The sequence below is a fragment of the Martes martes genome (genome assembly GCF_963455335.1).
Source record: "Martes martes genome assembly, chromosome: 10".
Taxonomy (NCBI): Eukaryota; Metazoa; Chordata; class Mammalia; order Carnivora; family Mustelidae; genus Martes; species Martes martes.
The window spans coordinates 51,266,275-51,292,986 of record NC_137898.1 but is presented as its reverse complement, the minus strand read 5'-3'; the positions used below and the strand labels follow the sequence as shown (position 1 = coordinate 51,292,986).

The following is a 26,712-nucleotide window of genomic DNA, read 5'->3' as shown; positions in this document are numbered from 1 at the left end:
AAAGTTTTTTCAGTACAATTTATTCTTATTACACTTTAATTTGCATTTATTAAGCTTAGAAATATTATATTCAAAGTAATAGAACTCCAGAGAAAGGCCACTAACTAAGGTGAACAGTCTCAGCGTGTCAGCTTCCTAGTTAGTGAGCTTGCCTCTCCATTATACATACTTGCTCTCTGGTGGTTATTACTATGTAATTGTCCTCAAGATGCGGCTGAAGCTTGAATCTACATCTGGGATCAGGCCATGTCTGTAAATCCATGAATACAGGTCACTGACTGCATTTAGGGTAGAGTCAATGATGATGAATCTGAAAAAGACTGGCTATTCTCTTGGAAGAAGAAAATACAACCCACCTAAGTGGCAGCTCAGTTTTCTAAGAAACTCTGAAAAGAATCATCAGCAAAGGGAAAGAATCAATGATAAGGATAGAGATAATACTCTGAAAATAGAGTAAATATAATATATACACATTGAAGTAAGTAGGCTTCTCCTGAGTCCAAGCTCTTACTTTTATTTTCAAAAGTCTGATAAAAATGTACTCAACTACATTTTATACAGTAATATTTAGCGAACTTTGTCCAAAAAGACTTATGTTTTAAGTTCATTTGTAAAAATAACGAAAGCTGTATCACTCAATCTCTGGTCAATAAGGAAGGAAGAAAAACCTTGCTAGAAATGACAATAAATAATTACACACAAAAGGCAAGGTGACATAAGAATAGTATATTAATTAATATATTTTCTTTGTATTTACAATAAATCCATTTGTTAATACTGTGATAGAAAAAATAATCAGTCCACATTATGTAGTAGAAACAAGCTTTGAGGATGACCATTCCTCTCACAATAAAAACATACAGGATTTCTCCCACAGCTAAAGTACTTTTCAATGTGACAGTCTTGGGTGAAGGTAAAACTGACAGAGTACTTTACCTTATAGATCAGCTATGTCCTAGAATCAAGACTTCAAGGGTATTACCATTAAGCAGCAAAAAGCTGTTTAGTTTTTCTAGGACCATTTAAATATAGTAGTTACCATGTGAGAATTTAATTTTACTTTGAGTAGTTGGGTAACTACATTAATCAAAAGCAATCCCCAACAAAAAACCCATCAATAAAAATGAAACAAGGCATTCTTATAAGTGTATCATGCATAAAAAGGATAATTACATAATATATACTTTAATGACCAGACTAATAAATAAATGAGGTAAATTTTTCAGTTATTGAAATAAACTGTATTTAACCACTTAAGTGTTATGCTGCCGTTGCTTCAGTTTCAAAATATAAAGTAATATAATTAATCTATCATCTAAAAACTGCATACTTTGAATGTTTACTTTTTTTGATCCCCCTCTGAGACAGTAAAGGGAATTATGTAACAAAATATTATCCGAATATAAATTATCAACACCAATATAATACAATTATCATGTAATCACCATTTTCATATGCACAGTGGAAATACTGTGAAAGCTAGAAAAAAGGTGAAAATAGACTGGCCAAAATTTTAAATTTCAGACTAACCCATGATAATCTAGAACAGGAAAAACAAAATAAATTTAGAAAACAGATATAACTTGATATCCTTTCCAAATTCAATAATCCACCAACATGCAGCTTCTAAACATATTACCTCAAAGTTAAAAAAAGAAAATGTAAATCTCTTTTTGAGCTTTAGTTTTCAAGTTTATGCTCTTAACAAAGACTAACATTAGCAAGAACTGTAATACCACTTTTAAAAAATCTAGAATCTTTGTTTTTTTATTTTGTGTTTGCTTTCCCTATTTTAGTTATTATTAAGGGATTAAGAGGGAAAAACACTAAATTATCCAGTCAAGGGTAAGTATGTGGAGCCAGTTCATGAAATATACTAAGTTGAATCAGTTGGATTAAGAATTTCCTACTGCGCTGCTACTAATTACCTATAGCTACCCTGGAGTAGTGATTTAGAAGATGTCTATCGTAACTATTGACAGTACTTTTCATCGTACATCAATTTCTATTTTTACTTTATTCTCTCCCTTGCCACTTACATGCATTACTTTAACTGTGTGATAGGAAATTATATTTTACAAACTCATTTCAAATTAGTGAAGAGGTGATTTTAACACATAAACCTGCCAATCCTGAGATGATGATGACGATGATGACAATGATGATGATAATAGGAAAACTAAAACTCAGATGATTTCTCACTCAAATTTCTGCTTTAGTTTCTTTTGGAAGATGGCTGGCAGAATGGATAGAAAAGCCAAAATCATTAGAACGAATACTGAGTTCCAGGAAACAGCCTCCCCGGCTGTTGTAAGCTGGTAAAGTGTTGTTCCAGCTTTAATCGCGACAAAAGAGGGAGGTGCAACACCTAAAATAAAAAATAAAAACATAAGCAGTAATTTTTTAAAATAAGATTTTGTAATATACTTTACATTCACAAAATTATTCATAACTCATAACAGCACTAACATTATTCTAACACTTTGTTATGTAATATTTTAAATGGATTCAAATAAATCCATATTCAAATTTTTAAAAATTAAAATTTTCTCTGTATAAAATTTCTTGTAAGAATATACTGATCTCCATTTTGGAAAAATGTAACTTAATTTAAAGCCCCTCACATTTATTTCCATATAAAGAACTAAATCTTTCATAACTACCTCTGAAGGATAATGAACTTAAAAACTCAAGAAAAATTTCCATAAAATAATTGACAATATTTATCAATAGCTTTAAAAAAGAGAATGTACTTTGATTCAGCAATTTCAGCTTTAGGAAATACTAATGTAGGGGTGGTGCCTGGGTGGTTCAGTCGTTAGGCATCTGCCTTCTGCGCAGGTCATGATCCCAGCGTCCTGGGATGGAGTCCCGCATCAGGGTCTCTGCTTTGTGGGAAGCCTCCTTATCCTTCTCCCACTCCCACTCCCCCCTGCTTGTGCTCCTTCTCTCACTGTTTCTCTCTCTCTGTCAAATAAATAAATAAATAAAATCTTGGGGGGAAAAAAGGAAATACTAATTTATATAAGCAAAGATCTAGTCTCAAGGATGTTCATCAATGCATTATAAGTAACAAAAATCTGGAAATAATTTAAATGTTCAAAAATAAGATTGAGTGGATTGTCATTCATTCTTGACAGAACATACTTAAAAATGAAGTAGTAGGAGATGCTCAGAAATAGAAAGATACTCAAAAAATGAGTAAGAGCAGTTTATACAACAGCATAGGTGGAAGAATGTTTTTTTAAAAATCAGAACAAAATGGAAAAATAATTTTAGACCAAGTTGAAGTTAACTAAATCTCTAGGCATTCCACATGTAAAAGAAGAAGATAGGGATAAATTCTCTTTTCTGATTCCATGAACATAACATTGTTTTACAAAATCCAAAATTATCCCTGCTAAGATTTTCAAGTTTGTCATGAGTTTTTTTAAAGCAGCAACAAAAAATTGATTATTCTTTTCAAGATCTATAAATACTAACTTAAACTTCAACACATAGTACAAGAGAAATCTGTTCATTTCATTGGTATCTAAACAATTCAAATTAAATTTGAAAGAAAAGCAGAATACTCTTACTAAAGAACCATCAGAATTCACAAAATGTATAAATGAATTTTTATGTCCACTAATTAATTTCAAAATTAAGTGCCAGCTCCTTGAAAGCAGGAACATTTTATTAATACTGCTTCCCCCATACTTCTGGTAATGCCCATAATAAATACTTATGTCAATAAAAAAGAAAAATAGATCAACTTTCTACTGAACATTAAAGTTCAATATTTCAATATGTGATTAAAAGACAAGGGAGTAAATTATTCAAAAAGGGCACCTTGATTTTCTTTTCTCTCCACCAAGGGAGAGAACGGAGTTAGTTAAAGTCCTGCTCAAACCTGTGTGATTATAAAAATACCCAATAGAAAGTGCTCTTCTTTAAAAGAAGTAACACAGAAATACTTAAACACAATTCAACAAACATTTCTATTTATGTATGATAGGCTCTGTGCCCAAGAGTTACATATGGTACCGGCATGTGTGCAAAGAACACAAAACCTAGCCCAGCCGGACACTGTTAGGTACATACACAACGAGTTCTAACACACCGTGAACCAGAGGCCTTACCTAGAAAAGTGCCAATAAAAAAAACTTTCAGTGGCACGTTTATCACAGGGGATGTAATATTAATAAACCAATTAGGCAGAAATGGTGTTATTCTCAAAAATATAATGTAGTTAATGAGATGTTCTCTATGACGTTCAACCTGTCATAAGAAAGAAACCAGTTAGGATCAAGATAAGGCCAATATTGAAAATAAGTTGCTTAATATGAAATATTTATTTTGAATTCTCATTCCCCAATAGTTCAGAATCTATCCAACGGAACTGATCAAAAAAGGAGCTTGAAAATGACAATGAACTACTTAACACATGCTCTTTACCAGAGCTAAATGAGATTTTTTTTTAATCGTATTTATAGCTTAATGTTACACTACTAAAGACGATTCTGTATCAGCCTAGCTAATATGGCTCAACAATGACACTTTACACCTCAAAAAGCAAAATTGAACTTTAAAACTATATACAAGATACACATTAGGTGACTAATATTTTAATGCCTTTAACTTCCTACAATGTAAACGGCTAGTACAGCAGCACGTCACTAAACCTAGCCTCCAATTTAATCTTTATTTTTCTGTTATTTTGATATATATTACATGAGTGATTCATTCATTAGATAAATGAGATTGCATAAGTATATGGAGATATGTAGCCAGTTAAATAAAAGCACTGATTAGTTTATACTTCTAGATCTTGCTTTACAAATAATGATGGTGATTTGCAGCAAAACGCTTACTTTGTCATTTCTTAGTCTGTAAAGCAAAAGGGTAAGGCAGAATGATTTCTACAATTCCGCTGGGATTTAACAGGTTGTTTCTTCTAATTCTTTATAAAAATAAGATTTTTATCCTTGCTCAGCAGGAAGCCTGCTTCTCCCTCTCCCACTCCCCCTGCTTGTGTTCCTCTCTCGCTGCGTCTCTCTCTATCAATAAAACTACTGTTACAGGGGCGCCTGGGTGGCTCAGTGGGTTAAGCCTCTGCCTTCGGCTTAGGTCATGATCTCAGGGTCCTGGGATCGAGCCCCGCATCGGGCTCTCGGTTCAGCAGGGAGCCTGCTTCCCCCTCTCTCTCTCTGCCTGCCTCCTCTCTGCTTACTTGTGATTTCTCTCTCTGTCAAATAAATAAATAAAATCTTAAAAAAAAAACAAAATAAAACTATTGTTACAGCACAGAAACTTCATATTTGAAAGGATTAACATTCATTATTTGCCCACCACTTTAATTTACTTAGGTGGAAAGATCATTTTTATTAAAGCCCGGAGTCTGGCTTAATTCTTAGAGAAACCATACACTGATACAATGACCTCCCAATTAGCCAAAGAATTACATTAAATAACTTAAAAATACATGCTTACCTGCTGTGACCATTTTACTGCTTTCTCTGTTAGGTATTTGTATACAACTGGCCTCCCAACTAAATAGGAGAGCATATAGCAGAATGAGGCACCGAGTCCCGAACACTAGGAAATAACAAGAAGCCATAAGCATTGTGTACCTTTCCATCTTAGTCACATAGATATACTCACTTAAGGAAAAGTTCAACTAGTATACTTCTTTCGGGGGTTAGGGGAGGATACTCTGCATGACTCCTCTTTGTGCATAGAACAAGAACCCATTTGATCTAGTCCTTTCTCAGACCAAATCAGGACTAAAATGAGACCAGCTGAAACTAACTGGCACTTGTGATTAAACTTAGTGACTATATCCAAATAGTTAAGGATAGCATCTAGCCTAAGAATAAGACTTAAAGAGCCAATTCTTTTTTCAGTTGCTATGCTTGAAAATACGACCCCCTCCCCCCGCCATCCTGGACTTAACTCATTGTGTGCACTAACACTCTTGGACTGTTTGAATTACAAAACACAGTAAGAAGGAAAGGCTAAAACAGAGCCTATGCAACTAAGTCTGTGATGTCCCTGTTCCAGGAAAAAAACAAACTATAACATCTGCTTATGGGAAGACTTAAAAGATATTACTTTAACATTAATCACCTCTTAAAACTAATGAGTTTATGCTTACATAGACTGGTGGGACTAGATGCCATCCTTCTCCCTCATCATTCTATCAAAAGCTACTTTTTTTTCCTAGTATCCCAAATTCATTTTATATACTTACCAAACAAACAAGAAATAAGGCTAGCGGAAAAGGATAAAGAAACCCTGAGAGTATACTGAGAAATATAGAGCCCGGGATGGCAAATGTTTGCAAGCTGTTAACTTCTAAGTTAAGGACTAAAACATAATAAAATGGAATTTTTAAAAGACAAATCAAACATCTTAGGAAAAAGTATCAATATAAAAGTTATATTTTGAGATTATATCCATATCTCAGTATTAATAAAGTAAAATTATATCTAGAAGTTTAAAAAACCTACAATTCAGTTATAATGCCTTTAACTCTAAACTGACCATTTGCTAGCATTATCATAAATACAATGCTAATAAGAGTGTGTTACTAAAAGAAAAACCAGGACAAATATCCAACATGTACCAGATAAAGAACTTTGGCAAAAGAAAAGAATAAAAGAAAAAAAAAAAGAACAAAGAAGGCCTTCAGTATGTTTCTCTAATGCACTGCATATACTCCTAAAATGTGTACAGGAAACAGGATTTCCATGGAAATCTAGGTACATATAGGGTATAATAATTACTTGTTTCTAACTTATAAACATTTACTTCAATTTACTACTCATTTAAAAAAGGATAGGGGTTAGAAAATATAGTAAAAATCACAAACCTTATTTTAAAAATAGAATTATGCTTTTTTACTACTTCCCTCTTGTTCCCAGTTTTGGTGTGGAGGCACTCTCCCACCCCAGCACCTTTTTAAAAATCCCTAACATGATTTACTTATAAGTCGGTCAGAGTTGAGTGGATTCCCTCAACATCTACCCTTCCCTTAAAATTTCTATCTTCAAGGGCACCTGGGTGGCTCAGTCGGTTAAGTATCTGCCTTTCACTTGGGTCACGGTCTCAGGGTCCTGGGATCAAGCCCCATGTAGGGCTCTCTGCTCAGCGGGGAGTCTGCTTCTCCTTCTGGGCACACACTCTCTATCCCAAAATTTCCATCTTCCCTCATTCTCCCACTCTTCTTTTCCTCTAGTTCCCACTTTACTCATGTTTTCATCTCAATCTCTTCTGTCTTCTTCCTGGCTTCTTTCATCTTTAGCTTCTTGCTCTTCCGCAGGATCCCTCCTGTGGAAAACCGCTCAGATGCCTATGAACTCAAGAAAACCTAGGCTTTCCTTGACCGGGGTATTCTCCCCAGCTACTGCGTCTCATCTTCACTTCCGCACAGAAGATTCCTTCCTTGTCCCCTTGCAACGTGACTTACCCATCTACCACTCTACTGACACTTCCTCCTGGCCAAAAATAATGGTTTTGGGGGCGCTTGGGTGGCTCAGTGGGTTGAGCCTCTGCCTTCGGCTCAGGTTGTGATCTCAGGGTCCTGGGATCGAGCCCTGCATCAGGCTCTCTGCTCAGTGGGGAGCCTGCTTCTCCCTCTCTCTCTGCCTTCCTCTCTGCCTACTTATGATCTCTGTCAAATAAATAAATAAAATCTTAAAAAAAATAATGATTTTTTTCCTGTTTCTTTTTTCATTCTGACTTAATTGGTTTTAAAATTATGTAAAATATTTACCTGGTTCTAAAGTCAAATCTATGCAATGAAGTATATCTAGAGGTTTCACCTCCATCCCTGTATCACATTCTCTCCCCATAGGTAAACACTGTTGTTGGCTTTTAAAGATATCCTTTCTTTTCAAAAAAAGATAACAAAATATCTGCATCTGTATGTGTGTACTCATATAGATAAAACACAGCATACTGACTTACTATTCTGCCCCTTGCTCTTTTCATTTAACAAGATAGCCTGGAAGTAACGCAGTAACAGCATAGAGAGACATTTCTCATTCTTTTAATAGAGTCCACTCCAGTGTTTACATTTACTATGGCTTATTCAGCCAGTCCCCTATGGACTAACACTGGGTATGGATACTTCAATTTGAATATTTAAAATTCTGCATTACCTAAATCACCTAAAGTAAATATTACCTTACTTTCCCAACCTATTCTCTTTTTCTCAAAAAGCCAAAGAAAGGTAACCAGCAAGAACAAAACTGGCATAATATTGATAACAGTTGAAGCTAGGTGATGGGTCTGTAGGAGTTCATTATATGATTTTTTCTACTTTTGTGTATATTTCAAATTTTCCATAATAAAATAAACTTTTTAAGTTACTCAAAGATTTTAGCCTTAGGGAAAAAAAAAAAAAAAAAAAGGGATGATGGCGACACTTTTAACGTCATCCACAGCTCAAAAGTCCTCAATGAGTACCCAATTCCAACTGAATATTCTAAATTCCTTAGTCCTCTACAGACTGAGTGCAGTATCTATCCTATCTTACTAAGCTTATTTCTCTATCCTCCCTTTTTCATACCCTAAACTCCAACTAAACTGGATGGCCGATCACTTCTTACAAATGCCCTGGGCTTGCAAACTCTGCTCTAGACTTGCTCCAACTAGAATGAGACTGTGCCACGCCTCTAACCATAATTCCTCATTGCTCCAGTAGTTGTTCTACCTTTGAACGCCCAAAACACTAGATTTGTAAACAGCATATAATTAATAACCCAAAAGCTGAGAGGCAAAATAGGGCAAAACAAGATGATTTGCCAAGTAAAGAGAAACTATAGGTCTTGTTCCCAAAAACCTTATAAAAGTCAAATGAAAAAAATGAACCAAGTTTTTATCTTACCCAGGGAAAATATTTTAATTTATGGTTAAAGTGTATAAAGGCAAAATAACCCTTAAGTCTAACACTATGGTTTTCCCAGATAGGCTCTAAAATAGAATTAGTAGGCAAAGGCAGCAGTTATGGGTTTCTTAAAACAATTTATATACTATTAAATTACTTTACAAATAACTGTCAAATAACTTGTTGAAAGATAAGTGCATAATAGTAATTCTCTAAATTTTCCCTAACTTTGATTTTTCTCATAATAAATAAATAATGACAAAGTTCCTACATACAGCACACTACCTAAATAAAAATGTATTCTCACTAGATGGATAAAAGAGTAATGTTTATATCATCAGCAGAAGATTTTGTAAATATACCTGTAACAAATTGCTTATGCCAGGAATAACTGGTGCAGTGCACTTAAGTATATACCCAAATTTGTATAAGGAGGCAAGTATAGAAACATACATATATGTTAAATATATAGCATCTAATCTAATATAAATCCAAGAAAAGAAAAAGCTACTGAATTTTAGGAGAAAAAGTTTACATTGACAAGTCCAATAACCAAAAATTCAGGAAATAAAAGAAGCCAAAACAGAAATAGTTTGAAAGGAAAAAAAAAGTTTGAGAGAATTAACAAAGTAACTAATTTAACTTTTAAAAATAAATGCTGGTTGGGAGGATGCCTGGGTAGCTCAGTTAAGCCTCTGACTCTTGATTTCAGCTCAGGTTATGATCTCGGAGTCATGAGATCAAGCCCTGCACCTAGCTCCGTGCTCAGCAGGTTGTCTGGTTGTCTGCTTAAGACTCTACCCCTCTCCCTCTGCCTGCCTCCCTGACCCCCACCCCTACCCCCCTGCCCTGCTCCATCATGAGCACTGGATAATGATTACCTTTCCAAAATAAAGAGATAATGTCTTTTTTTTTTTTTTTTAAGATTTCATTTATTTATTTGGCAGAGAGAGAACAAGGGAGCACAGGCAGGGGGGAGTGAAAGAGGGAGTGGGAGAAGCAGGCTCCCTGCTGAGCAGGGAACCTGATATGGGGCTCAATTCCAAAACCCTGGGATCATGACCTGAGCTGAAGGCAGATACTTAACTGACTGAGCCACCCAGGCACCCCAATAATGTCTTTCATTAACGGAGAAGATCTGAAAATAGGTTGGATTAAAATAAAAAGTACAAAAAGTAAGATTGACATTAAAGTCCATAAATTAGAAGATTATTGACCAGTAGCATAAGCCATTTGAAAATATGTAGGAAGAATAAAGATATTTTCCTGACTAGTTAATACAATACATGTTTCTATAAAATGAAATACATACCAGTAATTATTTTAAAAATTCATATTCTTTGAATTGACTAATTAACCTCTTAAGATCTTTTTACAAAGAAACACTTAAATGGAAGGGAAAAATCATGAACAAAAAGATTCCTAACTGGACAAGTAGAAAAATAAAAAATTAAATACAAATTATATCTTCAAACCTAAGGGAATATTTTTTTAAATTATGCTGTGGTGATTATTAATTCAACATAACTAAACTAAATTAAAATAATCAATTAACTAATATAATCATAAATTAAAGAAATAAAATAATTATCTTGAATAATACAGAGGAAAGGAAGATGTTTATGATAAGTGAAATAAGCAGAATACAAAAGAACTGGTAATAAATATTCAGAAATAATAACTGAGTTGTGATAGTTTTAAAGTGAGAATTTTTTCCATTTTAACTTTTCTATATTTTATTAAATTACACTGAATTAACAATTTTTAAAAGAAAAAAGTTATGCATAATTAAACAAAACTTTTAAAACTTCTTTCTTGAATAAAACTAGAAAACGTTTTTTTCAGTAAAAAGGATACAAAATATATGTAGCAAAATAAGCTACAAGTACTTGTACATAAAAGGTGTCCTTATATTTGGATAAAACTTTTCCTAGAGCCTTGGCATCATCCATATCTCTGGGAACCTTCATATTCACTCTTTCTTCTCTAAAGAAATAAAATTAAAGTGAAAAATTTTAAAGCAGAAAATTTGCCAAGATAATTTTATCAAAGTTCAAAACATGAAATTTTATCCAAAATGATTTGATACCTTGATCTTTAATATAGTAACCATAAATTTGTAAGTTTTAAGTTCAAAAGCCTATAAATTATTTGTTTTTCATGCTTTATTATGATTTCATGAGACCTGTAATCTATATATGAAAGTAAGGATGATCCAAACTCAATTAGGTTAAAAGCATTTGCTCCAATACTGGTACAAATTTTGAATTAATTAGTGAACTAGTGATATTAGCATATTTAAAACATATTCAGCATCATTTTGGGTAATCCTCATGATAAACTAAGGTCAATAATTAATTACAACTAAAGTTAAGTAAAATTTTTGGTGAAATTATAGTTCACATCTTTTCTGGAATATCCCAGCCCAAAGTTCAGATAAAAACGGAAACATTTTTCTTTTTCTATTCATTTTACTTTCTATTTGGTGCCTTATTTGGAACTGAATGATTTCTTGCTTATAAAAGCCTCAAATAATTACCTTTGTGTTTAATGCATATCGTGCCCATTTGTTTACATGATAACATTTAACTGATCTTACATAACAATGACAGACTGCTGCTTAAATTCTATAAAAATAGCAGGTAAACTGTGTTTCCTCATTTATAAATTTAAAAACTTTAAAAACTCGTTATAGGGGTGTGCACATACATCTGTATCCACATGCACACACACAGAAATAAGCAGAACATAACAGGTTTATAATAGCATACTTATATACAAGTCTTGTTATCATTCTTATAGCAGACTGAGAGCAAAGACAACCTCAATCTATACTCTATATTCTTGCCCTCTTCAGTCAGTTCTTTACTTCCTCCTCCTTGATCAAAACCAGAAAGGATCTAAAATTTAATCATACTAATGTTAACCATCAATAGGAATGTTAGCCTCCCAAAGGCATTTATACTGATGTAAGAAATCAAAGTACTAAAATAAAGATAAGTTTAACTATAAAATTTCAAGCATAAGGAATTGTTAATGAAAGGAATTTAGGGCAAAACAGGAACTTCCGAACACCTTGAAATATTTCATAGTTTTCCATTACTACACCAGTCTGACCCTGGCTGAAAGTCTAACTACATTTTAATAGTCTTTTATGTAATCTATGATTATACAAGGGTGGTATTACTGTTTAAACAGCCCTGGGCTGGTGGCAGGTGGGGGGAGACACGACAAAAAAACCACACACAGCCCTGGGGTATTTTGCCTTCTTAAAGTGTGTTTCAGGTCCACAATCTCTTCCCTAAAATTCAAAAACCTCTAAAAACCAAAAGTTCTTCATACCTTGTTAGCAAAAGTTGACCCACACTTACGTAATTACTCATATAGTCTTTTCTGATGCCCTTTTCTGTGCAAAAATATTAATGTATTTGATTATGGGATGCTGCCCCAGATCCCGCTGGAGGTACTACATAATATACAGTATTTATTCCATGTAGTCTTCCCAAAATGGAAAAATTCTAAATTCTGAAACACATTTCACCCCCAAGGTTTTGGCTAAGAAATTTTGGACGTATACTAGATAAGGTATACAAGGTTTACACAAAGTCCATTTCACTGTGAAAACTACCTTTTCAGACCATATCATTTTCATAAAATGCAGAAAAGAAAAAGAGCGAGGAGAGAGAGATGTGGTGGGATTGGAAATGGATGAATAGAAGCAGACAGAAATTGATCACAAGAAGGAAGGGAGAAGACATGGATGGATGGGTGGGGGGAGGGAGGAGGCAGAGAAGAAGAGCATCAATGTTTTTCAAACTGCAGGTCAATCTCTTTCAGGGATTTTAAAATAAGTTTGCTTCCTCACTTATGGCATTAAAAAATAAATCAAATAATTTAGAAAATATAAGAGAACATGACCTATTTCATGAAACTTTAAGTTAATTTTCTATGTACAGATGTATGCAAGTGAGCAAGAGAAAATGGACAGGCACATGCATGCAGGATCATGATATAAAGACATATTTCTAAATGTAGTTATATATTTTTTAAAACATTTGAAAGCCATTAGAAAAATGAGACTTTAACTAGAGGAGCAGTGCTAAGAAACCCCTGCACAGAAAACCAAGAGGCAAATTTGGAAAGGAGTGTTTAAATAACAGTGTCAATATGGACTTGCTACAAACCATGAGAGTTGATATACAATCACCGTGACATTCTGTTGCTTAAGATTAGTTTAACTTTTAATCCATCTATAAATGTCTAGCATTTTCAGTTTCTTTCTGTATACTTACTCACTAAGCTGAGGAAAATTTTTATATACCAGAAACATAACAAAAGCTGCAGATAAGAAAATGGACACCAATATAAGAAGTGACATTCTTGCTGACCCAGCTTCTGCACAGGCTTTTTCTGAAAGGGGGAAAAAAAAGAGGCTGTAATTAAGATAAATATTTTAAAAAGATAAGTATTCCAAGTCAGCAAATAATTTCCTTAAAGAATTTCCTCCCCCAAAAAACTGTTCACACTTTTGTCCAGAACACTGTTTTAACATAAAATTTTCACTACTATTGTATTTGACATTTATTAATCAGGCATACTACTTTTGGGGGGATATATCCATTTCGGAAGCATGAAAAACAGAACACCAGAATTTGTAGCATTGATTTGTTGATAAGCCAAAGGGGAAAGGGGGCATCACTCTAAATACTACCACTGACTTTCAAATTTATTTATCTATATTGGGAGCTGACAGCACAGACAGAATGGCCTCTTAGGAAAAATGAAGTAATTTGGCAATTACTTCAACTGTCATAAGAACCCAGAGATTGACTAATACATCTGGTAAATGTTATAGTTCCTTTTTTACACTGAGGGCTTCAGAATATAGTTGAGTCTCGCATGTTTTCAGTGACTCTCTGAGACCCAAAGAATGGCAGAATTTGTTTACATTCCCTCACAAAGTAATCTTAGTGTTATCTAGAAAATTATATGCAAGATAAAAGTATGGAATGAGATCCAGGAGACAGTAAGCAGAAGAATGGGCAAGGCTGTTTCTACCAGGAAATGGTCAATAGTGGGGAGGCTAAGGTACCTTAGTAGTGCTTACTGGGAAAAGGCAGAAGTGGGGGAGACTCAAGTTTTACTGCCTGTATTTGCCATTATCCCGTGTATATACTGATAATACCCAGATTTAAAAAAATATATGTATGCTATAATAAGGATTATTTTTAGTTCTCTGAGAACTAAATGGATGGATCTACAATGCCCGTTCCCTAACTACTGTCTATGTAACTTTTATACACATTTTTATGAAGTATCCTAATCAAATGCCTGTACTCTATTCATTAATTTCACAAATCCTTCTTCACAAACATGTATAGTAGAACAGGCAATAACTCCCTCTTTCTCTAGGAAACTTTCCCATGTTCCCCTTCCCTCCAAAGAGACTAATCTCACTGGCCCTATTACAGTGTGATTCCAACCCTCTACGGCCCAAACACAGAAGGCTAAGTTGCCCAAGATTGGACACCTGAGTCAAGTAGAAACACTTCATTACTGGCTGACGAAAAGTTGGACTAAAACAAAGAGATGCTCTTGTCAAGAAGTGGTAGGTTTTTGTTTTTGGTTTTTTTTAAGATTTTATTTATTCATTTGAGAGAGATACAGCAACAGAGACAGGGAGAGAGAGAGAGAGAGAGCACGAACAGGGAGAGTAGCAGAGGGAGAGGGAGAAGCAGACTCCCCACTGAGCTGGAAGCCTGACATGGGGCTTGATCACAGGACCTGGAGATCATGACCTGAAGGCAGATGCTTAACCATCTGAGCCACAAGTCAGGTGTCCCAAGAGGTGGTAGGTCTTGAGGCTGAAAGGTCAAGCAGTAAGAGCCACAGATAACAACTGCGGCAAGCCAAAAACATGTACCAGAAAATATAAGAGGGGAGACTGAAACATAAATCCAGAGAAACTCATTGATTTCTAACTTTCTCACTCTCCCTGAAGCCTGGCTATATTTCATTTCTTGCTCATAAATGCCAGTGAGATTGTCTCTTATATTCTTTTTCCTATATTCTCCTTTTTATTGGTACTGGTTTAAACTTATTTCTTCTCCTTTCAACCAAAAAGCCTTAATTAATTAAAAAATAAACTTCATATTATCCACTGTCTCATTATGGCAGCTTTATATATTTTACAACTGAATTAGTAAAGTTTTGCTCAATTCTATGTTGACCATGGAGCAATAGAAACCATCTAGCTCCGTGCTACCCAAGGTGTACTGCGTGGGCCACATGAATCAGCATCACCAGGGAGCTTGCTGGAAATGCAGATTCTCAGGCCAACATCCCAGAATTACTAAACCAGAATCTGCATTTTAATAAGATACCCAGGTGATCTGCATGTACATTAAAGCTTAAGAGGAAACAATATGGTAAGCATGTACATTAAAGTTTAAGAGGAAACAATATGGTAAGTATTTACCATAGGTAAGTAAACAGAAGCCCTAAGGAGGTTGTACTATTAAAAAAAAAAACTAAATCCTCAAAAAATAAAAAAAAATAAAATAAATAAGTCAGGGGCACCTGGGTGGCTCAGTGGGTTAAAGCCTTGGCCTTCGACTCAGGTCATGATCCCAAGGTCCCCGGATTGAGCCCTGCATCGGGCTCTCTGCTCAGCGGGGAGCCTGCTTCCCGCCCCCTCTCTCTGCCTGCTCCTCTGCCTACTTGTGATCTCTGTCAAGTAGATAAATAAAATATTAATAAATAAATAAATAAATCATAAGCAACCAAACAGCATAAAGTATATCTCTAAAGCCTTTCAATATCCATTTATAAGCAACTCATAATTTCTGTGGAAATACAAGTTGCTTAGGTTAGTGCTTTGATATACTAGATATAAATTATTCTTAGCAGGTCATTAAAGCAGATTTCCTAAAAGACAATACTAGGTTTACCAAGTTCTAGTATTTTGTGAACACTAAAGACAAAAAATTTTATCTTTCCAATTTTCTGTAATCTAAACATTAATTTACTTTGTTATCATCTGACTCTAAAAAAGGGACTTTACTTGAAAAACCAAGTCACAAATAGAAACTTACTTGTTCATTTCATACTTCTAAAAGTTACTGCAGGAAGGAATAGGATCATAAAATAATATAAAAGATGCCTTCGATGCAGTAATAAACCAGGCATGCCTGCCACTGAATACTCCAGTTCATTAATCCACTAACGTATTTATATACATGCTTTTTTGCAGTACAGAAAATTAAACAGAGACTTTAAACATCTGAGGTGGGTCAAATGTGAAAAGGTTTCTGCAGAATCTTATAATAACAAATGCCTAATTGTTCATATCTTTGCCCTGGTTATGATATCTAACTCAATGCATGTCTTGAGAATTTAAGATATCCTATCTATTCACCCTAAGAAGAAAAGAGGAATCAGCCAAAAGTTACAAAAATATCAGTGTTCACTAAAACTAATTCAACCAAAAATGTAGTTTTAAAAAGAAAATCCATTGAAACACAAACTTCTCCTAAGGCTAAAATGTTATTTTCCTACTTTATTAAATAAAGAAGTAATCTACTGGAAAGGAGTTAGAGTAATATATAAACATTGAGGTTTTGGGCATAGTTTTCTATGCACTGATAACAAAGCGACTACGTATTAACATATATATAGTCTGTACAACTTTTTCAAAGGTCTGCTACTTCTTTTTTTTTTTTTTTTAAGATTTATTTATTTATTTGACAGACAGAGATTACAAGTAGGCAGAGAGGCAGGCAGAGAGAGAGAGAGGAGGAAGCAAGCTCCCTGCTGAGCAGAGAGCCCGATGATCCCAGGACCCTGGGATCATGACCTGAGCCTAAGGCAGAGGCTTTAACCCACTGAGCCACCCAGGTGCCCGAGGTCTGCTACTTCTTAAAGGCATGTTCCTTTTACATCTACCTGGAATTACCTTGCTCAGCCTTCATTTTTCACTTACTTTCCTGCTTGAAGTCCAGAGTACAAAAAGGATTGATACAAATAGTTTAATATTGTGGGCATCTTTTAAACTCTTCAAAACCACTGCTTTTTTGTTTTTCATCCAGAAGATATTTGTGGACCCAGAATTACTCCTAAGAATAAACGGATCATTCCCCGCCACCACCACCCCACCCCTTTCTTTGTACTTTTCTTTAGGATTTCTACTCTGCAAAGTATGCACTCAAATGCAGAGTTACTCAGGGGTATCTGCTGAACATCTATTATGTACAAAATGTTCTGCTCAGCCTCTGCTTTTAAGAAGTAGATACCACCATTAGCTAGTTTCCCAAAGAATGGCAGAAAGAGGTTTTGAGTATACAGAAAAGCAAGATTACTGGGCTAGAGTCATGGAGACAAGATTCAAAGAGCAGGTAGAAAGTCTTTGAAAAAAATTTAAAAAGTCATTTAGCATGTCAGCTCTAAAATTAAACTAAATATTTTTCTTCCCATTATTAATTTACCAGTCCTAAGTAAGGGGTCACAGGGAAGAAAGGTGTCAGGGAACATTTAGCTGGACTACAGAACACCACCTGAATGTTCCCTGGGTACACATTTCTCTGACTCCTGCTTGTTGTCTTATGGTTGGATGAGGAAATATATAGACAACTGAATAAAATTAACTGCCACGTTTAACCTGATATCAATTTTCTGCACTCTTTAAAATAAGGCAAACTTTTTCAAGCACTGTGTTCAACAGTAACACAGAAAACAAGAATGTAAAAAACAAAGTGACATTCAAAATTGAAGCTCTCCTTTCTTTCACACTAACTGGTAACTAGGGGTTTGTTAGTTACTATGACTCAACAATTCTTCTTGAGTAGGATTCTATCAAGTCCAGAGACTAGCATGTAATTGATTTAGAGATCTAAACAGATAAAAGTTGAAAATCTTGGGGCGCCTGGCTGGCTCAGTGGGTTAAAGCCTCTGCCTTCAGCTCAGGTCATGATTCCAGGATCCTGGGATAGAGCCCTGCTTCGGGCTCTCTGCTCAGTAGGGAGCCTGCTTCCCCCTCTCTCTCTGCCTGCCTCTCTGCCTACTTGTGATCTCTATCTGTCAAATACATTAAAAATACATTTTAAAAAATCTTTAAAAAATTTTTGAAAATCTTGCTTTAATGATAATTCTACACTGAAATGTATAGCATGCATAATTTATAATGCATCTTCTCTTGGTTGCATTAGATGTATGTAATTTAGCATTTGAATAATAGTACTTTATATATTCATATATAGTACCACAATAGTACTTTATATATTCGTTAACCTTCAAATCTTCCATCACAGTAAGATGGTTAGTACTTTATATATTCAGTAACCTTCAAATCTTCCATCATAATAATTCCCAATCTGAGTTATCCCATTATTTGCTTTCCAACCTCCTCCAGGCCAAAGATACTGTTAGAAAGAGTCAAGATTGTGTTTTCTTGGCCTCCAAGGCCACACGCTTTTCTATCTTCAATTACAGTTATCACTGGCAGACAATAATCCTTTCACAGCATTCTCTAAAAAGGCTATTTCAAGTCTCCTCAAGCCTTTAATTCTATCTTCATCTTTTCTCAAACAATGACACTGCTTCCACAGTTCAGTAAGCTCCCCAATCTCTACCTCAAGATCTGTTCCCCAAATTATCTTCCCTTGCCCCTTATCTTTTCATTAAATGCTAACACATTTCCTTTCAGATTTTGCTCCAAGAACTGTCTCTTCTCCATTCACCCTGTATCTTCAATTCTTCCTCTTAAGAGCACCTTTCTCTAACTCCTAATATGCATTTATCCTTTCTGAAAAATCATAACCTTAATGGCCCTATAATAGCTCCCTATTTCTTATTATTTTCATATCAAAACCTTTTGAAAAGCAAAATCTGGGGCGACTGGGTGGCTCAGTCAGTTAACCGTCTGCCTTCGGCTCACATCATGATCCCAGAGTCCTGGGATCAAGTCCCACATTGGGCTCCTCGCTGAGCAAGGAGACCATGGAGGAGCCCACTTCTCCGTCTGCCTGTCACTCTCCTGCTTGTGCTCGCTCTCTCTGACAAATAAATAAAATCTCAAAAAGGGGGGGGTGGGTGCCTGGGTGGCTCAGTTGTTAAGCATCTGCCTTCGGCTCAGGTCATGATCTCAGGGTCCTGGGACTGAGCCTTGCTCAGCGGGAAGCCTGCTTCTCCCTCTCCCACTCCCCCTGCTTGTGCTCCCTCTCTCACTGTGTCTCTGTCAAATAAATAAATAAAGTCTTAAACAAACAAACAAACAGGGAAAGCAAAATCTTCCTAAATCCGCAAGATCTTAGGGGTGATCAGGTCTACTAGTTCTCAACATTCAGTTTTCTAAACCTACTTGATCCTACATGAAGAAGCGAAAGACCCATCTCATTACAGGGACTCATGAAAACAAGTTTTCATGGTCACAAGAATCCACTACAGTATTTTTGGAAGTAAATTGATTTCAAGGGCTTTAGAATCTTTTTATTATTAAAAATTTAAAAATGGTGGGGCGCCTGGGTGGCTCAGTGGGTTAAAGTCTCTGCCTTCGGCTCAGGTCATGATCCCAGGGTCCTGTGATGGAGCCCCACATCGGGCTCTCTGCTCAGCAGGGAGCCTGCTTCCTCCTCTCTCTCTGCCTGTCTCTCTGCCTACTTGTGATCTCTGTCTGTCAAATAAATAAATCTTTAAAAAAAAATTTTTTTAAATGGTAGCAGTATCATCAAGTATAAATTCAAACAACTAAGATAAATATAAAATACAAATAATTAACTATTAAGAACAGACACAGAGAGAAAGCATGTTTGTAGGTAGAAGAAACAAAACTGCCAATTTTGTATAAAGGCTCATTCTCTAAGGCTTATGCCCTACAACTGTGCTGCCACTCAATCCACACATCCTCACTCTCATCTAACTACTTCCACATGTTTCCCCTCCATTCACTAAAGACTGAGATCAAGCTTATAGTAAACTTCATAATCCTAAAAGATCGATCATCCATTTAGATGATCCACCCAGCCTCAAAATTCTTAGACCTTCATTTCTTTTTTTTTTTTTTTAAGATTTTATTTATTTATTTGACAGACAGAGATCACAAGTAGGCAGAGAAGCAGGCAGAAAGAGGAGGAAGCAGGCTCTCTGCCGAGCAAAGAGCCCAATGCGGGGCTCGATCCTAGGACCCTGGGATCATGACCTGAGCCAAAGGCAGAGGCCTTAACCCACTGAGCCACCCACGTACCCTTAGACCTTCATTTCTATTCAACTTTAACCACCTACTTCCAATGATAAACTAAGTTCTCACATCCCAAGATTGCTCTACCTTGAACATTTTAAATCCCAATATGCCATTCTTCGACCACCTTTATTCTTTCCTGAGCTTACTCCCTCCATTTTCTCCCTTCCGTTGGGACCCTCACTTTTCTTCCTTCCACGCCCAGCCTCAATTCCACTGTGTATCTGAAGCAGCATCTTTGATTGGAATCCTTAACTTTTTTTTTTATATCTAATCAAACCCAAAATGAGTGCCACAAGTTCACCTTCTTCACTAAGATGGTTGAGCACAAATAGAGAAAAATCATGAGTGATCCATCACAGAGATCTATGTCTTTGGGAAAACTGATTTGGCCTCATTCCTACTCCCATTTTTTTAGGTGTCAAACATGAATCAGGTTGAGCTAATTTGATAATAGTGATAGGTTCAGGGACAAGCATTACCTGAGACGGTCTAATCAGAATGAATATCTAGACTTCTATTGGTAATGCTAGGAAAAAGAGTCTCAAAGTTATGGGAGGATTTAACTTACCTGGACCATCAAGAGAAATCAACCTTAAGGTAAAGCTGACATTTAACTGGGTTATGGACATTGGGGAGGATATGTGCTCTGGTGAGTGCTGTGAAAATGTGTAAGCCTGATGATTCACAAACCTGTACCCTAGGGCAAATAATACATTATATGTTAATTAAAAAAAAAAAGCTGACATTAAAGATATGAAAGAAATCAGATCTTGATGATATCATTAGGCCACTGTTCCAGACTGAAGCCAGTGAATCCCACTGAATCTCTCAATTTTTTATATAATAAATTGATTTTTATATATAAATCAATCAACTTCCTTTCAGCAAGTTTCTTTATTTTTTTAAGATTTTATTTATTTATTCTGACAGAGAGAGAGAGATCACAAGTAGGCAGAGAGAGGGGGAAGCAGGCTCCCCACTGAGCAGAGAGCCCAATGCGGGGCTTGATCCCAGGACCCTGAGACCATGAACTGGGCTGAAGGCAGAGGCTTTAACCCACTGAGCCACCCAGGTGCCCCTCAGCAAGAGTTTCAATTGTATTTTCTATTGATGATAAGCACAAGAAGCCTGATACATAATATATGGGTTAGGACTGGCATCAACAAATTATACTAACACCTTGGCTGATGCCTAGTTGTCAATTTTAGTCTTGGTTCCCAGTTATCAGTAAGAGCTTCCTTCTTCCTCTAAGCTAGTACCTTGCCCATAGCAGATGCTCAAAGAATATTTACTGAACCAAATGAGCAAGGCAGGATCTAGAACAGACATCTGAGAGGGTTTGTTATCCAAGTTTGAACAATATTGTCTTCTAAAAGGAGTAAGATCAACTTTGAGACATTGATCAACACTGAGACAATGTTTCTCAAACATTTTTGGCTGCAATAACAATAAGCAACTTTATATCATGATTTGGTACACACAAAATCTACAAAATTAAAAAATAAAATTCGAAGAACACTTATGCCTTACCACATGCAAAGTACTCTATTTTCTCTTCCATTTTTAAAAATGTCTCATCATTACCCATCAAATTGATTTCACACTGCTCACAAGGATGATGACCTCTATATACTGAAAAAACACAGCCCTATGAGTTCTTTTCTTTTTTTAAATTTATTTATTCTTTTTCCGTAATCTCTATGACCAATGTAGGGTTTGAACTCACGACCCCAAGATCATCAAGAGTCGCATGCTCTCCTGAATGAGCCAGCAAGGCATCCCAGAGTTTTCTTAAATCAAAATGGGAAACTTCTATGACTTGTTAGTAAATAGATCAGCCAGGACAAATAACACAGAAGAAAATAAATACCCTGGTCCAGGCACCCTTGAAGATAGATTAGATCAAGAGCCTCTTAAGTACTTCTACCTCTTGTCTTGTTTCTTGTCCTTCCTCATCATTCAAGAATTAGACTTTCAGGGGCGCCTGGGTGGCTCAGTGGGTTAAAGCCTCTGCCTTTGGCTCAGGTCATGATCCCAGCATCCTGGGATGGAGCCCTGCATTGGGCTCTCTGCTCAGCAGGGAGCTTGCTTCCCTTCCTCTCTCTGCCTGCCTCTCTGCCTACTTGTGATCTCTGTCAAATAAATAAATAAAATCTTAAAAAAAAAAAAAAAAGAATTAGACGTTCAGTGCCCTTGCTCAAGTTTTCACAGTCTATAAGGCTAAGATGTGAGAATAGAGACCACAGTCATGGTAAGGGACCCACTAAATGTACCAAACACTGCATATAGCATGTAAAGTATTTCAAACATACACACAATGACAACTATTAGTCAAAGTTAGGTAGGTATGTCAGTTAAAAAAAATACAAATCCATTTAAAGTGTCATGGAATTTATAGGAACATTCTATTACTATGTAGTTCTCAACCAAGAGTTACATTTTTTTAAAGATTTTATTTATTTGTCAAAGAGAGAACATGCTCGCACAAGCAGGGGGAGCAGCAGGCAGGAAGAGAAGCAGGCTCCCCACTGAGCAAGATCCCAGAACCCTGGAATAATAACCTGAGCCAAAGGCAGACGTTTAACCAACTGAGCCACCCAGGCATCCCTGGAGTTACTAAATTTTTTTTTTTTAAGATTTTATTTATTTATTTGACAGAGATCACAAGTAGGCAGAGAGGCAGGCAGAGAGAGGGGGAAGCAGGTTCCCTGCCGAGCAGAGAGCCCGATGTGGGGCTCGATCCCAGGACCCTGGGATCATGACCTGAGCCAAAGGCAGAGGCTTTAACCCACTGAGCCACCCAGGCGCCCCAGGAGTTACTAAATTTTTATCTCTACTCCAAAACATGTAATTTTTCTGAATGACAAACTAAATAACACCTGCAATTAACAAAAACTGTTTATCATAATCTGGAATATTGGTTGCTAAGTAGTTACTAATGGCATCACATCACAAGTAAGCCTATCACATAACCCTATCACATAAGGGATCTACAAAATCTTTTGCCCAGAAAATAAATTCCTAACACTAATTAAAGAGAGACAGAGACAGAAACAGAGAGGCAGAGAAGAAAAAGAAAACACTGGGAATCACTAATTAACAAGATGGATCAAAAAAGTTCCTCTGCATAGCACTTAAATCCTTCTGTACCAACACCATTTTGATCATGGCCAATCTTATCTCCTACAGAAACAGAAATCCTCCACTCCCAACAAATTAATCTCTATACTGACATAAAGATTCACACTAACCTCCCAGCTTAATGTTTCCCCCAGCCAGAATCCCCTATCTAACAATCCAAACCCTACCGTGAAGGCATGCCTTCACATCTCCCTCTACCTTCCTATAGATTTGTAGTCCACAGAAGTGATATGATAGGGGCGACTGGGTAGCTCAGTCCATTGAGCATCTGACTTTTGGTTTCAGCTCAGGTCATGGTCTCAGGTTGGTGTGATTGAGCCTCATGTGGGGCTCCATCCTCAGCAATTAATCTGCTTGGGATTCTCTCTCTCCCTCTGCCCTCCCACCCCCGCTCCCAGGCACTCTATTTCTCTCTCTTTCCCTGTCTCATAAATAATTTTCTTAAAAAAAAAAAAAAATGGGAGCACCTGAGTGGCTCAGTCACCTAAGCGTCAGCCTTCAGCTCAGGTCATGATTCCAGGGTCCTGGAATCAAGTCCCACATCTGGCTCCCTGCTCAGTGGGAAGCATGCTTCTCCCTCTCCCCCTGCCACTGTGTGCTTGTACTCCCCCTGTCCCTCTCTCTGTGAAATAAATAAATAAAAATCTTAAAAAAAAATTTTTTTTAATTAAAAAAAAAAAAAAAGGCATAGGCGGTTAAGCATCAGACTCTGATCTCAGGTCATGCAATCAAGCCCCATGTCAGGCTCTCTCTATTTCCCTCTGCCCCTTCCTGCCACGCTTCCTCTCTCTCTAAAGTAAATAATCTTAAAAAAAAAAAAATTGTGCTGAATGTGTCATCTTAATGATAAAATAAGATAAACAATTATAAAAGCACTTCGGAAATTTCAAGGTTTTATTTTCTAAATAGCTTTAGGTTAAAACAACAACAAAAATCAGTAATAGGGGCGCCTGGGTGGCTCAGTGGGTTAAAGCCTCTGCCTTCGGCTCAGGTCATGATCTCAGGGTCCTGGGATGGAGCCCCATATTGGGCTCTCTGCTCAGCAGGGAGCCTCCTTCCCTTCCTCTCTCTCTCTGCCTGCCTCTCTGCCTACCTGTGATCTCTCTCTCTGTCAAATAAATAAATAAAATATTTTTTTAAAAAATCAGTAATACACAACTGACTGCTACCACAAACCAAATGACAATCTTTAGGGATGCCCCATCTGGAAAATACTTTTCTGAAAACCCTTGGATTACTCTCCACAGCAGCATCTTCAAAACAATGTTCCTTTAAATTTAGAGTGGATTTATAATTAGACAATTCATTTCTGAGTTTTTGAAGTTATGTGGTCCTATGTCTATAAGATGATGAAATATCCAAATACATAAAAGCTAAAAAAGTCAAATTACACTGGGGACATTTTCAATTATTTGAAAAGAAAATACCATTTTCTGCAGGATACTTTTTAAAAAAATTTACTCTATTTTAAATTTCAGCTGTATGTTCAACATATGATCTTCATATATATAAATATATATTTTTAAGTGTGCAATACTTTATTGTTGACTATACTGATAATGTTGCCAGACATTTTTTTTTTAAAGATTTTATTTATTTATTTGACAGAGATCACAAGCAGGCAGAGAGAGAGGAAGGGAAGCAGGCTCCCTGCTGAGCAGAGAGCAGGACACGGGGCTCCATCCCAGGACCCTGGCATCATGACCTGAGCCGAAGGCAGAAGCTTTAACCCACTGAGCCAACCAGGCGCCCCTGCCAGACAATCTTAAAAGACCCTCTCCTTACTCATCACTGGTGGTGGAACATATCAGTGTAACCTGAAAACAACTGAATGGATATTTGTTAGGATTTCTTCAAGTTTATGGGATTTTAAAAAAGCATTTAAGGGGCGCCTAGGTGGCTCAGTAGTTAGGCGTCTGCCTTTGGCTAGGGCTGTGATCCCAGATTCCTGGTATTGAGGCCCGCATTGGACTCCCTCCTCAGCGGGAAGCCTGCTTCTCCCTCTCCTACTCCCCCTGCTTATATTCCTTCTCTTGCTGACTCTCTCTCTGTCAATTAAATAAATTCTTTAAAAAATATAATATGGGGCACCTGGGTGGCTCAGTGGGTTAAGCCTCTGCCTTCGGGCTCAGGTCATGATCTCAGGGTCCTAGGATGGAGCCCTGCATCAGGCTCTCTGCTCAGCAGGGAGCCTGCTCTCCGCCCCCCCCCACCCCCGCCTGCCTCTCTGCCTACTTGTGATCTCTGTCAAATAAATAAAATCTTAAAAAAATAAAATAAAATAAAAAGCATTTTGAAAGTTTAGTCATTTCAACTGTTGAAAAGCAATGAAAAACTCTATACCAAGATGGAATAAAAGTATTTAGTTTTTAAGTATACTTTCTTTCAAAATAATATTTAAAGTCCTGAAAAATGGCAGAATGGTGTAATGCAAAAAAGCTTGAGAATGAGAGATCTCAGTTACAATAGTAATCGCTAATATTTATTTAGCCTCCACTTCACATAAGCCATTACAACTAATGCTTTACATCAATTATTTTGTGTAATGCACACAGCAAGCTAAGCAGAGACTACTATTACTATAATCTTTGTCATCCTCACTGTACTGTTTAGACACTGAGTTTTGAAAGATAACAAGTCCAAAGTCATAAGTGGTAGAGCAGGGACTCACACCCAAGTGTTCCTGCCACCTGGAAGTGGCACCTGTATATAGTTAAAACCTTGCTCTTAACTACTTGACTAATCTGGCTTTGTGACTTTATGCAAGTTCCACATCCACTGTGGGCCTCAGTTTCTTCATCGGTAAAAATAAAGCAGAAGTGCTGAAGTTCCTTTCCGTTCTGTCTAGCTTCAATATTGTCAACCTTACGTCCTCCCTGAGCTTCAAACAAGCCAGTGTCATTAGTTCTTTTATTGAGTTCAACTACAACAGCATTTACGACGCACCTCCTAGGTGTCCGGCCTTGCGGTGGGCAGCGGCCCAAGCCCAGGTCCCCCACCCTCTCTGCTCCAGCGTCCCTGGGTGCCAGCAGGCCCCCTTCCCCTCGCAAATCCCCGGGGCCAACTGAGGTCCTTTCCACCCCAAACCCCCCGGCACACTCTCGGCTCTGGGCCAGCCCCAGCTCTGGTTCCGGTTTTACTCACCCTTCAGGTGGTCTCCGCCGCTCTGCGCCGTGAGACCCCGTGTCCCCGCTGGCCTGTCCCCCACAGGAGTCGTGTGGAGTGCCCCCGTCTGCGATCGTTCAGAGACTCTGCCTTTCGCCATGGCTGCTGCAGGGAAGGTGGAAGAATAGAGGTGATGCCGCCTCCCTTAACAACAACTCTGCCGCAGACTCCTTACAACACCCAGGGGCCACGGCCACAGCCACTTCCGGGGCGACCACCTCACCTGAGACGACCTCAGCCCCGCGAGCACAGTGACGCTCGGTTGAAACCTACAGCGCCCACTCGGACTAGGCTCCGCCCC

At 37.0% G+C, this 26,712-nt stretch overlaps 1 protein-coding gene across 3 annotated transcripts; it reads right to left on the bottom strand.

Annotated features, from left to right (window-relative positions):
* TMEM41B (transmembrane protein 41B) lies at window positions 1–26,712 on the bottom strand. 3 transcript variants are annotated; one of them, XM_080815475.1, is made up of 8 exons: window positions 26,635–26,702; window positions 26,391–26,516; window positions 13,165–13,282; window positions 10,730–10,858; window positions 6,233–6,326; window positions 5,473–5,577; window positions 4,122–4,260; window positions 1–2,368 (listed from the first exon to the last, which is right to left on the bottom strand). In XM_080815475.1, the coding sequence occupies exons 2-8, from the start codon at window positions 26,509–26,511 to the stop codon at window positions 2,199–2,201; spliced, it is 876 nt and encodes a 291-aa protein (XP_080671601.1). In that variant the 5' UTR covers window positions 26,512–26,516; window positions 26,635–26,702; the 3' UTR covers window positions 1–2,198. The 3 variants fall into 3 exon arrangements, with proteins under 3 accessions (XP_080671601.1, XP_080671603.1, XP_080671602.1); XM_080815477.1 differs by having other exon boundaries at window positions 26,391–26,513; window positions 26,635–26,691; XM_080815476.1 differs by having other exon boundaries at window positions 26,391–26,712.

Excerpts from the sequence above, each read along its gene's own strand:
- TMEM41B (XM_080815476.1), bottom strand. The coding sequence starts at position 26,511 with ATGGCGAAAGGCAGAGTCTCTGAACGATCGCAGACGGGGGCACTCCAC. Across the intron at positions 10,859-13,164 it reads AATTTTCCTCAGCTTAGTGA|AGAAGAAAGAGTGAATATGA; the intron begins GTAAGTATACAG and ends TTATTTCTTTAG. Across the intron at positions 5,578-6,232 it reads CCTTATTTCTTGTTTGTTTG|TGTTCGGGACTCGGTGCCTC; the intron begins GTAAGTATATAA and ends GTTATTTCCTAG.